The sequence below is a fragment of the Balaenoptera borealis genome (assembly GCF_965194805.1).
Source record: "Balaenoptera borealis genome assembly, chromosome: 13".
In the NCBI taxonomy this organism is placed as follows: Eukaryota; Metazoa; Chordata; class Mammalia; order Artiodactyla; family Balaenopteridae; genus Balaenoptera; species Balaenoptera borealis.
Window position 1 is genome coordinate 65,570,242 of NC_138870.1, and position 18,769 is coordinate 65,589,010.

Below are 18,769 nucleotides of genomic sequence, written 5' to 3' on the forward strand. Positions count from 1 at the left end.
CCTGCCCTTGGACTAGAACTTACCCCTTTGGTTCTCCTGGTTCTCAGGCATTTGGACTCAGACTGGAACTACACAACCCACTCTCCTGTGTCTCCAGCTTGCTGACTGTACACCTTGGGATTCTCAGCCTTCATAATCACATGAACCAATTCCTTATAATAAATCTCATTATATGTATACCTTCTGTTTCCATAGAGAACCCTGACTTATACAGGTGGATTTAGCTAGGATTAAAATTTAAATGCTGGACAATCCATGGTAAATGCAACTATTTCAACTACCATAAATTATTTCAATGATAACTCAGTAAATATTCTTTTACTCTGTAATAAATAGTGTTATACTTAACTCAACAAATCATGTTATACCGAACTTAAAGAATCTTGTCATTAATCTTGATCATCATTAATTACAGTTTAGGGTTAATGGCTGTTGAGCTGTTGAAACCCAGTTGTTATTAGAGATATACATGAACCAATAACTTTGGGTTCTTCTTAATATCATTCCTAAGTACAGTTCATATCTTTAGGATGAAAGAAAATTCTAGTCCTCACATAAGCATACAAAAATATGTCCAATAGTTATACCATTTATCTGCATTTGGTAACTTCTACAGGATATATGAAGAATAGCTATTATAAATTTGGACTCTATAAATACATGCAGTAGTTACCACACTTATCCTGTAGCTGTCTTAAGCCTGTCTACTTATTCATAACTGAAACCAAACCCCGTGGATAGGTAGAATAAGAGAAAAACCTAAGAATTAGAACTTAATCTTTGAATTTTATGTTATGTTAGTCTCATACGCCTTCATTTTATAAATTCTTGTTCTAACAAATTATAATTCATATTCAATCAAATCTTAGCTCTTGGTTAAATTTTTTTGATGAATGACCTTCCTGAGAACTTTGCTATTTATAGCCTATTTTGATTTCTTTAATTTTAAGGAAATTATGAAGTAAAGAAATATAATTTTTATGCCCTAGCTCATCTCTAATTCATATATGGTTATCCATGGTTGGAATTAGAAAAACATGTCTATTTTTTACCTTTCCTTTTTAATTTAGAGAACATCTGTTATACTTCGATATTTATAAAAAATATTTATAAAAAACCTCAGAGGGTAAATAGCCTGCTCTATCTTGACTTAGAAAGATATCCCTAAATCTCAATATACCAGCTATAATATTAGAATTTAAAGTATTGAATATGAAGATGACTTTTTGCCCAAAGTAGGTACTCCACAATGTGAACATATCCCAAAGTGTCTTAAACAGCTATCTGTAAACTCTGTAGAAAAGTTTCAAGTTCTTTTGAAAGTAGCGTCAAGTCACATCAGCATCTGAAATGCCTATATAATGTTTCAGAAACTAGTTCAAAGGAAGGGAATCATGCCCAATATTCTAATATGATAAATGATTTAATAATTTAGACACAAGCTAGTTCTCCAAAGTAGCCTGTGCTTAGTCAAATATTTTCTGCCCTTTCTTCTCTTAAGCAAGATTATCCTGTTTTATAAGTAAGACTCCTTGTTAATTTAGCATTCCTGATGAAATATTAGAACTTTTCCTTGGTATTTCTGCTTTAAAAATTGGTAAGTGAAACAAACTGAAATGACAAGATAACTTAGATCAAATATATTTTCTCAGTGATTTAGATAGGGTATTCTGTACCTATGCTGTGATTCAGTATAAATGTACTACCAAAGATTATTTTGATAATAACTTAGTAAATGTTTATGTGGTGAGCATTGTTTTCATATTATGTTGAACTCAAAATATTGCATAAGGCACTTTTGTCTCTCACCTCCTTGTTTATATTCTTGGCAGACAAAGATACGTCTGTTGTCTGTTTGGGGTAAATGCAATCTTGTTTCTCGTACACTCAAATCTATATGCAGGCATACCTTGGAAATATCGCAGGTTCAGCTCCAGGCCATCACAATAAAGCAAATATTGCAACAATGCAAGTCACAAATTTTTTTGTTTCCCAGTAAATATAAAAGTTATGTTTATACTATACTGTATTCTATTAAGTATGGAAAGCATTATGTCAAATAAAAATACCTACCTCAATTAAAAAATACTTTTTTGCTAAAAAATTCTAACCATCATCTGAGCTTTCATTGAGTCATAATCTTTTTGCAATTGTAACATCAGAGATCACTGATCATAGATCACTGTAACAGATATAATAATGACAAAAACGTTTGAAAATTACCAAAATGTGACACAGAGACACAAAGTGAGCAAATGCTACTGGAAAAATGGTACCAATAGGCTTGCTTAACACAGGGTTGCCACAAACCTTCATATTGTAAAAATTGCAATATCTGCGAAGCGCCGTAAAACAAAGCACAATAAAATGAGGTGTGCCTATATTTTTTTCAAGAACTCTTTAACAAATTTCAGTCCTATTATTTGTGGCCCTTTACATTTTTTGAAACAGGAACAACCTAAGTTCAGTGATATAATGCACTTAATATAATGCACTTTATCATGTATATCACAAACAGCTAGCAATTTAACAAACCTTGTTCATTGAAACAATTGGAGTTGAAGGACTTATGCACAACTCCAAAAGCCAGCAGCCATAGAAACGGCATTGGACTCCTGCTTTTCAGTCTAATAGGCTTGTTTAACACTATGCTACCTTCCAGAGAGAAGTCATTCATCCTAAGTGCCACTGTTCCCTTGTCCATTTATTTTCCTTCACAGGAAAGGTATCATTGATTCCATCAATTTCTCCTCTTTGCTGCTCTGTGACCAACAGGCTTGCAGGTGTAATTCCTCATCTACTAGTCTAGCAGAAGCCTCTGGGAGGCTAGTCATCCACTCTGCCACTTTCATGGGTTTAGAGACATTAACCTACACCAACATTTCTCAGGTGTATTTGACCATGGAACACTTTTATAGTTGTAATTTTTTGTTAGATTACTGTATTAAAAAGATACAATAATAGAGGGGAATAATTCAAACTAACATTAGAGGGCAAAAATGGTCTCATAAATTAATTGCTTAATAAATTACCAAAATGTGACATATTTTATATATCAATACAAGAAAGATACTAAAGTTGTAAGCCTATGTCATAGCCTGTAATCACTGAGAAGCGTTTAATGCAAAGGTGAGTTGATGAATGCTGCGTATATCTTCTTGCTGATGGAAAATTATTTCTTTATATGTCAGAGGATCACCAAAGGTTTCCCTAAGTTCATAAAGGAGGCAAGCAATAGAATCAGACTCTCTTGTTTTAATTTCAGCTTTACCATTTATCAACTGTATGATTTTGAGAAAGTTATTTAAACCTGATAAGCCTCATTTTCTTTATTTCAAAATGAGAATAATGAGAAAATAGGAATGAAGTGCTGATACAGTACCTGGTACAAAGTAATAAATATATGTAGCTATTATAAAGGAAAGGAGAGCGGGGTAATGAATATTTGGTAGGTAACTAACTTTGATATTAGTTATGTAAGTAAGGAAACAATATCATAAGTGATGAGCTTCATGATAATCATTCAGTGCCATTGAGTAACAACTATTAATATCTCAGTGGATGTTAGTCTTCTGATCAGTGCTTAGAAATACTGACGTAGTTATAAGAACTTTATATCTAACTATAGCATTTTTCTTACATGGTGTGGAAAATGTCTTTATAAATATAGGATTCAAAGGAACATAAAGGAACTAAGGAAAGAAATTTGTTATCTTTAAGAACCTCAGGAATGAGCTAAATAACCGACTACAACTTACATCATGCTGCAAATCTTCTAATGTCAACGTTTATGGAGGTCCCCTTCTACCAAATTAAACATTTTCTTAGGAGTTTACTGTTAAGTCAGACTTTCTCTGCTGCTCAACATGAACTTTCTCCTCAAGCATAAAACTCAGAAGAGTAATTAAGATTGTTTAAATTGTTCTTACTTATATATTTACATATTTATTTTTATTGACGTATACTTGATGGACAATGTTGTGTTGGTTTCTCTTGTACAGCACAGTGATTCAGTTATGTATGTGTATATATATATATATATATATATATATATATATATATATATATATATATATTCTTTTTCAGATTCTTTTGCCATATAGGTTATTTCAAAATATTGAGTATAGTTCCCTGTGCTATACAGTAGGTCCTTTTTGGTTATCTCTTTTATATATAGTAGTGTGTATAAGTTAATACCAAACTTTTCATTTATCCCTACCCCTCCTTTCCTCTTTGGTAACCATAAGTTTGCTTTCTGTGTCTGTGGGTCTATTTCTGTTTTGTAAATAAATTCATTTATATCATTTTTTTTTTAGATTTCATGTGTAAGTGATATCGTATGGTATTTGTGTTATTTCACTTAATATGATAATCTCTAGGTCCATCCATGTTGCTTCAAATGGCATTATTTCATTCTTTTTATGGCTGAGTAATATTCCACTGTATATGTGTGTGTGTGCATGTGTGTATACTTGTGTGTGTATGCCACATCTTCTTTATCCATTCATCTGTTGATGAACATTTAGGTTGCTTCCATAATATTGCTTGAAAATTAGAAAAAAGGAAAGATCTAGTAGAAGTCCATAATGCCAATATATTCATATTAGAGTTGAACTGCATAGAGTACTTATATTGGCATGATCATATGCACATATTAATAAACAAAGCATCTTATTATAAGTGAATTGATAAAGACTATTAATGTAAGAAAAATCAGATACCCAATCTAAGAAAAAGTGAAGGGGGATTGAAAATTTGAAATTGTGTAGGCAAGCTTAATCTGACTTTTAAGGGATGAGTCTTGCTCAAAGACAAAATCAGGGGGTCAGGATTGTAGAGTTAGGAGGCAAGAATGATACCTTGCTCCAGTAAGGCTTTGGAATAGTGACTTCAGCAACTTCAATCAGAGTTTTTGCAGTGGTGTTTAAAGCAGAGTGAGTTTGTCAGAGCTGGAGAAGCGTCTTCAGGATGCTCAAAGAACTTCCTTTTAGCTGTTGAATGAAAGCTTCAACTGTAATTATAATATTGCTCTCCTAATTGCCATCTAGTTACACTAACATATTCTAAAGAGTAGACAAACAGCTACCTGTTTTCTGCAGAAAACACCAAGGATGTCAAAAGCAACTTATTTTTGCCCAGCTGTTGCCTTTCTCTACCTCTCGGCACTTACCTGCATCCCCTTTCAAATGCGTGATTTGATCTCATGGGTCCCAGAACTTCAGCTCCCCTCTCACCCCCTGACTTCCTGAAACTATAGCAGTTTTACTTTGGTTTGTTGACTTTGGAAATTTGCCCAGCACTTTCCTAGATATTTTTCCAGTTGACTAACACTGTGGTGTTGTCACTGCCCTCTCAGCATGACAATTATGAAGGTAACCTAGGAAGGTTTCTATTTCTAAAATAAGATTCAAAATAGTTTATAAGCCAAGATAAAAGTTAGAGAAAATATATATCTGTTAAAAATCTTTAAATCTTGCTCTAAGTGGTATTTCATGTTAATATAAAAATTTCAGTAATTTGGGTTTGGAAAACAATAATCTATGGAAAGTGAAGCAGGATTGATTATTAGAAAAAACCCAATTCCTTGGCATTGCATTATTTTAACCAACCCTACCAACTGTAGCTAGCAGAATTAGAAAGGATTAGCCAATACCTAGTACGGGAATTGTAAAGTCAAAGAAATGTCTCTGGGGACCGGACAAGAAGAGTAAATGTGTGAAAAGGGCCGATGGTATGAAACTACAGGTAATGGTGAAGAGGATTGGTTAACTGAAAAGTGGTCACTATTGACATGCAAGAATGTGTATCTAGTGCTGCTAGATCTTCCCATTTCTCAAAAGAAGCCAGAAATCTGAAATAATCTGAGCTTTAAAAACTAGCTAAAATCTTTTTAAAACACTGTGTTTGCAAAACAAAGCATCTTTGGAGGGCTTGATCCAGTTGACTGCCTACCTCTGCTCTCACAAATATTTCTCGCACATTCTTATTTTCTTGACACCAAATGCCTCACCTGTACAGGAGTAACTCATTAAAATATTAGCAAATTAGGGCACATTTGAAGGAGACGTGAGATGATGGGGTCTGATCAAAGGAAGAGGGATAAGAAAAGGACAGCAATGTTTCTTGAAAAATATGTTATTTTCCTGGATTCCTCCAATGGCTGCCTTGGATGGCTGGGACCCTTGTGATGGGGTGCGATGAAAGGAATTGGGAATATGAAATATGAACAAACAGAGTAATAGCAACAGAGAGTGAAAAGTCAGCAGAGGCTTGCTGGTTTGTCTGGGACTGACCTGATTTTAAAAACATATTTTAAAAAGAAGGGAAGTTGTGTGTGTGTGTGTGTGCATGCGCGCGTGAGTGTGCGTGTGCATTTTGTGGGAAGGAGGAAAGAAGGGAATAGTAGACTGTGGATGGTATAATGTTCAAAACTTTCTGGTCAATGCTTTCATGATAAACAGTAAAGGGAATGGTTTTTGAGTCTTGGACGTGCTCCTGCATATAAAACTTATACTCTCTGAATACAAGATAAGTATTTTGATTAGAACCTGCCTTTCTGTTATTTGGCTTTGACTTTATGTTGTTAATGTTCTCAGCGGTTCTCAGTGCAAAATTTTACTCCAGAGCTTTGTATAAAATATATTAAGTTTTATGTTTTCTTTTGTAAAAAAAGATATTTTAAAGTGTCTGCTTTAAGTAGGCATCATGATTCTGTTTCAGATCTGCCTTCCTTCCATATGCCACTCCACCCTGTACCAACATATATATATATATGCACACACACACACATTTAAAAAAATTCTGTCTGGAAACATTTACACAAATGTTCCTTTTTAAACAAAATACACAGATCTGATAAGGGGAGTTATGTTTCCCACTCTTTTGCAAAGAGCTCATATAAAAGTATACATTATGATTTATAACCACTGAAAGTGGGATTTGATTTTATTCTGAACTTCTGTGGTCATTTAGTTTGTCTTTTGATCTCAATTTCCAGTTTAAAAAAATAAAAAGATTCTTTTAATGCTATTCTTAGGACAATGGAAATCTGTCACAAAACTGAGAAAGTGGTTCTAATGTTAGAAAATTAATGAAGTAAGCAATTTATAGTAAAGTTGTGCGTTTAATTTTATCATCATTTCTGGTAACAATAAGTAAGATCTTTTTCAGGATAGCTATATCCCTACTCTCTAGTTTGTCAGGCCACAAAATTCATCTAAAAGATTGACTGTGAATCTATAGATTCACTGTAGGTAGATGTAAGTATAGCTCACGGATCTGCCTGCACATTAAAACCAGTGGAAATACTAATGTAACAAAACAGGGTACTGCTAAAGGATTCCAAAAGAAGGCTCTTGATTCCAAGTCTCTGTTTTCTATTAGCAGTTCATTTCATATTACTGTTTGCCAGGCTCTGTCTTAGGTACTGGAAATAGATAGATGAATAAAACCATGTATTTCAAAGTCAAAAATGTGAAGGGGATTGGCAGATAATATAAATGATTGATATGGAAAAAGTATACAATGTGATACAACTAGGTTTACATTTGTTTCCTCAGTTTTGACAGACATGGGGATAGAAAAATATCTCTCTTCTAAACAAAATCAACATAAAAATTGCATGATGAATAGAAAAATGGTCTCTGCCTCTGTCAGGGATGTACTTGGTAGTGAAGGAGGCTGTTGGCAATTGGAGGGGACATGCCTCCTCTGAAGGGGTAACTTTCCCTCCCCTCCAGTGTCAACTGATGGTTGACAGGTGCAGTGATGCCAGCTGTCTTAAGATTCTAAGAGAACCAGGAAACCCAATCTTTACCTATAGTCTCGTGCTTTCTCATTGTAGACTTTAAATTGTGTGGGCCAAACAGAGCAAAGCTGTAGGTCTTGGGCTGCAGGAGGCCAATGACCAGCCACAGAAGACCCACGTCAGGCTTTCCAGTTGCTTACACACCAGTACCTCACTGGTTAAAGTGTGGACCAGTGGTAGAAGCATAACCTGTCGCTTGTGAGCTTGTTAAAAATGCAAAATCTCAGGCTCTGCTCTAGATCTCCTGAAGAGGAATCTTCATTTAAATAAGTCCCAGGTGATTTGTAGGCTCATAAGCATTTTACAAGCTCTGGCCTAGGAAGCATCAAAAAGAAAAAAATTGATTTTTCTCTAAAAGTCGTGACTTTGAATTTTGGGCCCTTTCCTTTTATTTCTTCTGGTGTTTTTTCTACGCCCACTGACCATTTTCATTGATTCTTGGTCTCTCCTAGAGAACAGTTCATCTTAACTTTCATGGAAATAAATCTTCTGAAACCATTACAGGGTGTTTCAGTAAATGACTAGTACATGTTGTCACATCACATCATTCTTTAACTTGATAGGATATTCAAGTATTTACTGGCATTCTCCATGTCATCCTGGAGCTCTGACCTCATTCTTTGTTGCCCTTTTTTGCCAGTTTGCCTCATATCTACTCTCTCATATTTATTTTACTCAAAAACAAAGTGGTCTTTCCCTAGCTGGGCCTTGGGTACACCTCTTTGGACTTCAATTTCCAGTTACTTTGTCACAGCAATTTGAATTGCAAGCCTGTAGGCTGCCCTGGGCTTAGTACTGCTCTGGCTTCTGTGGTTCTTTCTTCTGCTTTCTTTCATCATGAACTGTACTGGTAGTCTCCATCAGCCCATTCTAAGCTCCTATTTTGCCCTGTTTTTCTTTTATATTGGCATATTTTTTGTGCCGGGGGCTGGTTGGCAGGTGTGTGGGGTGTATGTTTATATAATATGTCTGTGTTCTTTGGTATTCATGGTGTTCAAAGTGCTGTGGGAATTGTACAATTCCAATGAGGTCTCAAGAGAGAAAATCTATGTACATATTTTATTATAGATCCTACACTCATTGAGCTCAACGTCCAATCTCACAACCCTGTTTCTTTATAGCTCTGTGTCCAAGTGGTCCACATCTCAGCTGACCTAATACTGGGACATCTCATCAATAATTTCTATTATAAGTACCTATTCTTACTTGGCTTTTGAAATTTATACTCCGTTTGTTTCTTATAATAACTATTACAAGTTAGGTGTCCCTATATTCCCATTTCATAGAAGAGAATATGATGATTATGGAAATTAGCTAAGTGACTAAGATCACACACACTTGAACCAATGCTGAATTTCTGGCCTTTGGTACTTTTTGGGGATCATGTTATATCACATATTCTCTGGCAAGCATATACAGAAATATCCTTATAATCCATTTGCATTTCATCTCATTTCAATTATCATCAAACTAGTCAAACTGAATGAATATAAGTTTTCGTCCTGTTAAATACATAATTAACTATTACAGAGGTAAAGTTATCAGAATTTGCTGACAAATGGTACACAGGATATAAAAGGAAGAGGGGAGTCAAGGATGACACCAGGGTTTTAGAAGGACCAGTTGGAAGGATAAAATGAGATGGGAAATGAGATGGGGGAGAATGCAGGAGGAGCCAGTTTCGGTAAGGTAGGGATCAGAGGCTCAATTTTGGAAATGTTGGGTTTGAGATGTGTATTAGGATTCTCCAGAGGAATAGAGTATTTTATATATATTATATTTATATCATATACATAATATATGATGAGATTGCTTATAGAGATTTATTATTTATTAAAAGGTATTGGCTTGCAATGGTATGGAGGCTGAAAAATCCCATTATCTGCTCTCTGAAAGCTGGAGACCCAGGAAATCTGGTGGTGTAGTTCAAAGGCATGAGAGCCAGACAGCCGATGGTGTAGATTGCAGTCCAGGTCCAAAGACCTGAGAGCCAGGAGTGCTAAAGACAGAGGACTGATGTCCCAGCTTATTCAGTCAGGCTGGGAGCAAATCAACCTTCCTCTGCCTTTTGGTTCTATTCAGGCCCTCAGTGGATTGGATGATGCCAGCCCCGCCGCCCCCGCCCCCCATTTTGGGGAGGGCCATCCGGTTTACTCAGTGCACCAATTCAAATGCTAATCTCTTTGGAAACACCCTCAGACATACCCAGAAATCATGTTTTACCAGATATCTGGGCATCCTGTGGCCATGTCAGGTTGGCACATAAAATTAACCATCACAAGATGCTTTCTGGGTATCCAAGTAGAGATAGTGGGTTGAGAAGCTGGATCTGTGAATCTAGAATATAGATGAATATATCATCTCCCTAGAGATAATTATAGTTAATCATTTTGGAGTCAGTAATGTACAGGTAGTATTTAAAGTCATGAAACTTGATGAATTCTCCAAAGAAGAAAGTGTAAATTGAGAAGAGAAGAGGTTTGACTACTGATACTGGAGAACCATCAGTGTTGAAGGGTCAGGGAAATGCAGGGAAAAAAAAAACAAAAACAAAAAAAAACATGTGGAGACCAAGAAGGAGCAGTCAGGGAGGCAGGAGGAAAACCTAGAGAATGTGGTACCCTGGAAGCCATGTGAGGAAGGGGTTCAAGGAGGAGAGAATGATCAACTACATCAAAAGCTGCTGATATGTCAAGTGTATCCGAATGAAAAAATGGCCCATGAATTTAACACTTGGAAGTCATTATTGACCTTGAAAAAGGCAGTGTACAGGGAGAATGGAAGATGGGTCATAAAATGCAATGGACAGAGTTTTATGAGGATTAGATGCTAGAGGATGCAGGATGATCTGTCCAAGGCTTCTTGAGGAGACAGATACAAACTGATCATTTCTGAAGATGTAAATGTGAATTTTGGAGCAGGGAAGGGTGCAAAGTCTAAAATTTTAATGATATCTGGATCATAAAATGAAGCATATTTTATGTGTTCAAAGTTTTAAAGTTTGTGTATCTTTTTCAAAATAAACTGTTCATCCACTAGCTACAAAAGACCCGTAATATAGTCAACTTAATTTCTGTTCCTTATATCTCTTTTTCTTCTGTTTGTTGTCATGTTTTCTTTGTCATGTACTAACTGTCCTTCTTTTCTTTGGCTACCGTCTTGAAATCTTGACCCTTTTGTTCCTTTCACCTCCAAATATGCTAAATAGACTTCTTGTTCTCGAAGTCTATTTAGCATATTAAATATTGTCTATAAAAATAGACAATTTTGTTCTCGAATTTCTTCTACGTTAGAATCACATTAAAGCGTCCATGCAGGTTGGACCTGGTGTCTGCCTCATTGCTTCTTTATAGAGGGAGAACTTGGCCATTTTATTGTTTGATTTATATGATCTTTTTCAATATGCTCTCCTTAACTCTGCTCTCACAGCACTGTCCTCTTGAGGGCAAGAGAAGGCACAGATTCTGAACACGAAGGGAATTTAACACAGGTAATGTCAGCAGTTATAAAGTCCACCCGAGCTGAATGTGGAAAATGCAGCTCACCTGGAGATTGCTCACTCTGTACAGCTCCCCAAATCTGGACTATTCTTGCCATAGGTCCTTCCTTCTCTGGTTCTCTGAATCAACCATCAGTCTTTCCTGTAGCTCTATCCCTCTTCTCTGCTTCATATTCAGACTGAGATGTTGCTGCCCTTTCTACTAGTCTCAGCTGAGCTACCCTGGCTCTTTAAAGAGGAAGATTCCTTTCCTTTCTGTTTGGGGTCTCTGGGTTTGCTTGAGTATGCAGCTCTGAGATTATCCAGTGGTGTCTTTCTGAGTGGCACGTAGAAGTGCCCTCTGGATTTAGCAATAGTCGTCTACCATATGATTGTATGTAGGGTGCTTGTGGAAGAAGAGATGGTCCTATAGTAAATGATTTCATTATAATTATCTTTACTCTTATTTCTGTCTCTGAAACAAGTGATTTATATTCTTATTTTTTATTTCTGGCATTACATTTTAGTTGTTATATGTTGTTTTCAAAAATCGTCTCCTGACACTTTGACTAGATATTTTATTGGTGGTGGAATTTCTCTGAATTATCTCCCTCACTTAATTATCTTTAATTAGGATGTACCTGAAATTGGTTTCTGGGAAGATCATGCCCACTCTTTGAAGTGGTCAGTCCCACTGAACCAGTAGTTTGGCTGGTGCCCAGCCATTTGATTGAATGAACCACTGTGTTGTTTTTACGTGTGTAGACAGCCCCTATAATACTGGGCCTGTGAAAAATGCACTAAAGATTATCCCAAAAGGTAGTGGTCATGAAAACCAAGCCAACAGGGAATAGAAAGGCATAGCACTACTTATTAAATTTACTTTAGAACTACTGCCAGTTTCTCTGAATTCTATCCTAACTTATTTTGGGTTTAGGACCAAAAGTTGTTTTCATGATTATTTCATTATACGTCTATCTACTCTAATTTTCCTTCTATGCTTTATCTGCACAAGTGCTGGTGTTTTGTTTTCCTGCTATGCTGGTCATGCCATATGGTTGCTTTAATTTGATCAGGTACTTTATTTTTTTAAAAGAATGCTAAGAAAGAGATCTGAAATAAGTATGTATAAATGGTGCCAATGCATAAATCAAGGAATGAAAAGTTATTCTCATACTAACTGCTACAGTGATAGCAAAGTCAATATGCTATCCCCCTGGTCTGTAAATGCCTTTGAATATATCTGAAATTATTTCATTAAAAACTCACCTTTTGGCATAGCGAAATGTTATCTATGTCTTCAGGGATTTGGTGATTTTTAATACTAACTGAGATCTCAATATTCAGATTCAGAATGGATTGATATAAGCTATAAAAATTACTTTGGGGAAAAAAACAAATATATCTACTTGCATTCATTAGTGGTTGTATGCAAGTGGGAAAAAGGGTTTTCTTTGCCATGCATTTATTTCTTTATATCATCAGTGAGTCATTTTGTTTGAAAGAAATTCTCTAGATTTTATATCATTATCTCAAATACTATATGTGTATGGGGGAAAAACGTCATAGTTTTTAAAGTAGGGAGACCTACAAATTGCATCTGTCAAATTATAGGTTGGCGAGGACCTAGAGAACTTGATTGATTTGTCCAAGGTTATAGAAGTTTGGTGCCATAACTGTGTGCATTCTTTTTCCTTTTTCACATTTACTTTCAAATATATTAAGTTCATATTTTCAGTTTACATTTATGTTTTCAGTTTTCAATTATATATTTACATCCCACTGGATTTTATCTCCAAATTTAATGCATTTCTCATTCTTGGAAGCTTTTTGAATTAATAATAATGTAACTCAGTATAGAAATAATATGTTTATCTTTTATAACAATAGTAATTATTTTATTGTTTAATAAAAGCTATATTAACTGTGACTGACCAGACCCAAAAAAATATTAGCACAAAAATTACCACAGTAATTAACTGTTGTGTGTTGATCACAGTAGAAACTTTTTGAGCTAACTAGAACATTTTGGATTGGTATTGAATACTGAAGTAGACAGGTCATGGGTACCTGGAGCTTCCTTCACTTCACTGAGTACTTTTTCCACAATCTGCTGAGTAGGCAGCATGCCTTGGGACATTGCTCCCTCTGGCCACTTCTGTTAGATAAAGGGTGGATTTTTGATCCAAGCTATGCCAATTCTGTTTCTTCTCCCTGGAAATTGTAGACCATGAGTGTAAGTAGTTAGCTTTAGACACTGGATTCATTAGTTCAAAAAACATCAAACCTGTATTTGCCATGGACCTGCAGAGCTGAGAAAGTCAATTGACCCTCATGAAAGAAGGAAGAAAGACATAAAGGGGAGAGGAGGGGAGGGAGGGGAGTCCCCCAGATTAGGCATCCTGTTTCCAGGATCCCTTTGATAGCTTATCTATAGACATGCCAATTAACTCTAGTGTCCATGGTTTCTCTACCACTCTAGAGCTCCATGATATAAGGGAAGAGGATGACTGAAAATCAGATTGCAAAGGATCCAGAAAGCTGGACAGAGAACTTTAGATTTGAATTCAGATTTTCGATTCTTTGGTGGATGAGTAACAATCAAGATAACTGATTAGAGAGGAGAGGAGAGGGAGGGGTAGAGAAGATGGGCTCAGTAGACATGAAAATCTTCCCTGAGAAGATATGACTCAAAGAATGTATCGAAAAGCAAAAAAGTGCCTTCAAGTCAGAAGGAACAGAATGCACAAGAGCCTGAGTTCAGGAGAGATGAGAGTTCATTCAGATAGCATGTAATTGTTTCCAGTCTGAGTCTTTGAGAGTTTTATTCATTTCTGTGGAAAGCCATTCCTCCTTGTCTTTCTACAGGCTGAGCTTTGGTTGGTGTGGTTTCCGGTAGCCACCAGATGAGAGCTGTTGGTAGCCCTTTCATCTCGTAAGATTTTGCTCAGTCCCATCTCTTCTATGCAGCTTTTCTCACACGCTCCAGACCTCTCCTGGTACTGCCTTTGTGATGAATAGTAACGCAAGTCACTGGTTTTCTCTCTCTTACACTTTTACGTGGTATTCATTTGTTTTATATATACATAGAGATAGGGAAACATATGTGTGTGTGTGGGTGTATGTATATCTATTATATATAAATATATATATACATACACCCACACACACACATGTGAGTCCTCACAACAACTCTATATAATAGGTATTATTACATCTGATTTTTCAGTTAAGAAAGCTAAGACTTCAGGACCATCTCCTAAGACTGTAAACACCTAAGAGGCAGCTAATATATCCAGTATATTGGACATAGGCATGATGCCGGGCAAGTGAACAAGCTCAATAAACATTAACTGACAGCAATATTTCATATCTGAATAACATTACATGCATGCCACATACTTGGAAGTAGGTGTGGATTATATGAACTTTTCTTTCACTGTGTGAGTGGCTGAATAAAGTTACTGGCCTGTGTACTAAACACAGTGATCCCCGCATATTTTCTTCCATAATATTCTGGAAAGCTAGAAATAAACCACTCCCACATAGAAACTATAGAATTATGGTTAGCAGTGGTTTTTAGCTTGTTTTGTTATATTTTATTCTTATTTTAAAACATAATGAGGCCTTGGTTGTAAGTAGCAATCACAAATTATATATTTATTTGTCAGCAGGCTATTCCAAATAACTTGTATTCAGAATTGCTTATTTCCACATAGACTACTAATTACATATTGGAAAATAAACATAAATATTAAAATCACCATATTGTAAATATGGTATAAAACCAACAACATATGCTTCTAGAAAGTATTGGAGCTGACATATTGTTTATGACTTCGTATGGGCTAAATATATTATGCTTCACTGGAAAGTTTGGAAGTCTTTTATTTATTTATTTTAGAACTATAAGATAGTTTCCAAATGGGCATCACTCAGCAAAATGTACACAAATGTATTTGTGTGAAGAAAAAGAAACAATGATACAAATATTTTTAAAAGGGAGAAAACGCAGTTTAAAAAGAATATATCCTTGTTAATCTCTAGCTTCTGGTGTCTAAACAGTTTTTGGTGATCATATGAATTCCATTTTATAATAATGTTTAGACTTTCTGCTATTTTTTCTGAAAATAATATTCATCATAAAAATGCATACTTTGCTTTGATAAGTGGCTTAGATATAGTTAAAAGACCTTGATTAATAGTTGGATTTTTCCATTGCTTTACTATTTACAGTATTTCAGAGAAGCATTCAGCGTACCACTCTCAGATATTTTTTTCTTCTTTGCATAATTTATAGATCAGATTGCTCCTTCTGTATAATGACAGCACTTTATACTTGCCTGTAAAAATAGCTTGAATAGTTTGTATTTAAAGAATCTGAAAGTCAAAACAAACCATACATAGTTCAGGGAAAAGAACATAGACTATAGATGTGGAAATAGGCAGACTGGATTCAAATCATGACCCATCCATTTGATGTTTGACGCTGCTCTAGCTACTTAATTTCTCTCAGCCTCAGTTTCTTTATCTCTAAAACAGGACTAATACTATTTGCCTTATAGTTTTGTTGTGAGGATTAAACTAGATTCTCGATATAAAGCCCCTAATAAAGTTCCTAGCCTGTAGCTGGTTCTCAGAATGTGGCTACTGTTATTATCAGAATTACATTTGTAGGTATAAGATTTTATAACTATCTGATCATTAAAGATGACATAAACTTTAAAACAGGAAATACAAATCAGTAAATGTATCTGAACATATATAGTTGAGAAATTTTGGGGGACCTTTTTCTCCTTTGATCTTGCTGAAACAGTGGTGCAATTTAGGCCTGTTTCCAGCCAGATAATGACTGCATTCCCCCCGGGTCTAGGCTGATTCACAGATAAGAGGAAGGAGCACAAGAGATGCCAACTCAAAGTCTATAAAAAGAGAAAAAATGTTATGAGGAGATTGTGGTACTACATGCTAGTGATTGTCGTCACAGAAGAAAAGGCAGACCAACTTGTTTATTCTCTTTTAAGTAGAACTAGTTCTTCAAATGAACATAAGTATTTTGCCTTTTAAAATCAGCTACTGGCATGAAGTTGTCACCTTTTGAATGTGTCACCCATTATCTAATATGACTCAGTGGAAATGGAGAGTTTATTTTATGGTTTTCTTATACAGATAATTTCCATGAATGCTTATATATTGTGGAATAATCTCTTCAATCTTTGTAACTATCAGATGCTATTGAAATGATTGGATTAACATCAAAGTCTACAGTTACTAGGTACATTTTTAAAGGTATAACAATTTACTTTAAACAAAGAATTGAATATCTAAAAATGTGTTTAGGGGACTTCCCTGGCGGTCCAGTGGTTAAGACTCCACGCTTCCAATGCAGGGGGTGTGGGTTCTATCCTTGATCAGGGAACTAAGATCCCACATGCTGTGCGGCACGGCCAAAAAATAATAATAATAAAAAAAAAAATTTTTTTTTTTTAAAAGTGTTTACATTTGCCCTGGTGGTGTGGATATCTTTAGGGACTAAAATACCTCATGATATTTAAGCTATCATTTAAATGTTTTCACTGTTTTCATTTTTGAGACAACTTTACAGTGTTCCTACTTTTTTTTATTTTAAAGTTCTTTTTGGAATAGCACTATTTTACTCTTAAGGCATTCTTAAACTGTGCCCCAGAAGGAGTTCAATTAGAGAGGATAGATAATATTTGGCTCTTCTAATGTTTAACAGAATTGGGGTAGTCTTAAGTTTAACAGATTGCTAATAAGGGTATCATAATCTAAAAACTCTCTCTTGCCTTTGTCTAAGTATGTTTGCTTTGAACTTCAGTAACTTGCTAGAACCTGGTCACAAGAAGCATTAAACCCTCATATCTGAGACACTGTGGTTCCAGCAAGTCATTCTGCACCCGAAATTGGTGACATGGAAAACCCTGGGCACCCCAAACAGATGACCTCTGTGGAAGAATAGAACTGAAAGGCTCTAACGGATTATGCCCTATTATCTATATTCACGAGGTTCCCCTAGAGCTCAGAGAGAAAATGGGTACCCAGTAGGCTGATGATGTGTCTCTGAAGCCATTTTGCTTGAAAGCTGAGGGATGAAAGAAACATGGGAAACAATAAACCATGGCGTGGGGCGGGGTGGGGAATGGAGAGAGAGAGAGAGTGCGAGCAAGCTAGCTAGATACTGAGGTAGTATAGATACTAATTAGTAGAGAGAAACAACAGAAGAGCAGAGGGGAAAACTCCCAAAACTTCTGTATTTGGAATAGAATTGAATGGCCACCTTTTTTATACTTCTATCAGCCTATAGCATAGTGCCTAGAAGATAGTATGGGCATAATAAAGAGATGCCGAATGAAAGAAATAAAGAAAGGGAAAGGAAGGGAGGGGAAGGGAGGAGAGGGGAAGGGAGAGGAAAGGAAAGGCAGGGAGGGGAAGGGAAGGGAGAAAAAGGGGGGTGGGGAGAGGGAGAGGGAGAAGGAGAGGGAGAGAAGGAGGGAGAAAGAAAGAAAGAATGAATGAATCCCTTAGGGCAGTACTGTGTTATTTCAACCAAACACTAGCTGTTGAATAATTTAGTACCCATGTGTCCGAAGAAAGAGTGAAGAGCCATCTTGATGAGATAACTGATCAAATACCTCAAGACTTCATGATAAATGAAGGTTAGAAATGGGACTTATCCTAACCTTTAGATGTTCTAGAATTTCCTTGTGGAAATGGGATTAGAATATGGCATTTTCATAAAATTTATCCAACTTGTTGACTAGTGAGAGCATGAAACTTTGCCGTGAAAAATTTATGACTCTTGATTTATCATACCAGAGTTGTTTTAAGATTTTCACTCCATCTTGTGTCTTTGTTTTTGTTAAAATATTAACTAATAAGAAGAGAAAAAAGATATTTTGGTTTATTATCAATTTATATTCAAAGAATGGAATCCTATCCAGGACTTTCTGCAACATCCTGGCAAATGATGATCCATCCTATATATTAAACAAAACAAAAAACAACAAAAAACAAAACAAAACAAAACTATCATTCTGGCAGTGTTTCTCTAATTATTTTTAACTCAAAAAATAAAATATCTACAGACTGATGGAATGAATATTTACTTATAAGAGTTTGCCAGAAATCAGTTCTCCAGACTTGTTTTGAAGCTAAAATTATTTATGATACCCTATGTGAATTTAACATTCCATTACAAAATGTGTTGATTTTAAAATAAAATTAATGTTTTAACTCACATCATTAGATAAAGTTAATTTCCATGAAAGATAGAGCATGTTAATCAGAAAGGTTTTTATACCACTGATCACACATTTTATCATCTCCAGGATGTTCATATATTGGTACCCCAGTTTCAGAAACAAAGACTTTGTAATCAGGCAGTTCCATGTTTAAATGAGACTCAGCCTCTTACTTGCTGTGTCCTTCCAAAAAAGTAAATTAATCTTAACGAGCTTTCTTTT

At 35.5% G+C, this 18,769-nt stretch overlaps 1 protein-coding gene across 19 annotated transcripts in view; it reads left to right on the plus strand.

Moving 5' to 3' along the window:
* Positions 1 to 18,769, plus strand: part of NAV3 (neuron navigator 3) — a 1,129,181-nt gene that overhangs the window by 818,634 nt on the left and 291,778 nt on the right. The window contains exon 1 of one of the 19 annotated variants that reach the window (XM_082351535.1): positions 14,438 to 17,962. The exons of the other annotated variants lie outside the window; for them this stretch is intronic. Coding sequence (XP_082207661.1) covers positions 17,957 to 17,962 — 6 coding nt within the window. The 5' untranslated portion in view covers positions 14,438 to 17,956. Of the gene's footprint in view, positions 1 to 14,437; positions 17,963 to 18,769 lie in introns of those variants that run through there. 19 annotated transcript variants of the gene reach the window in all.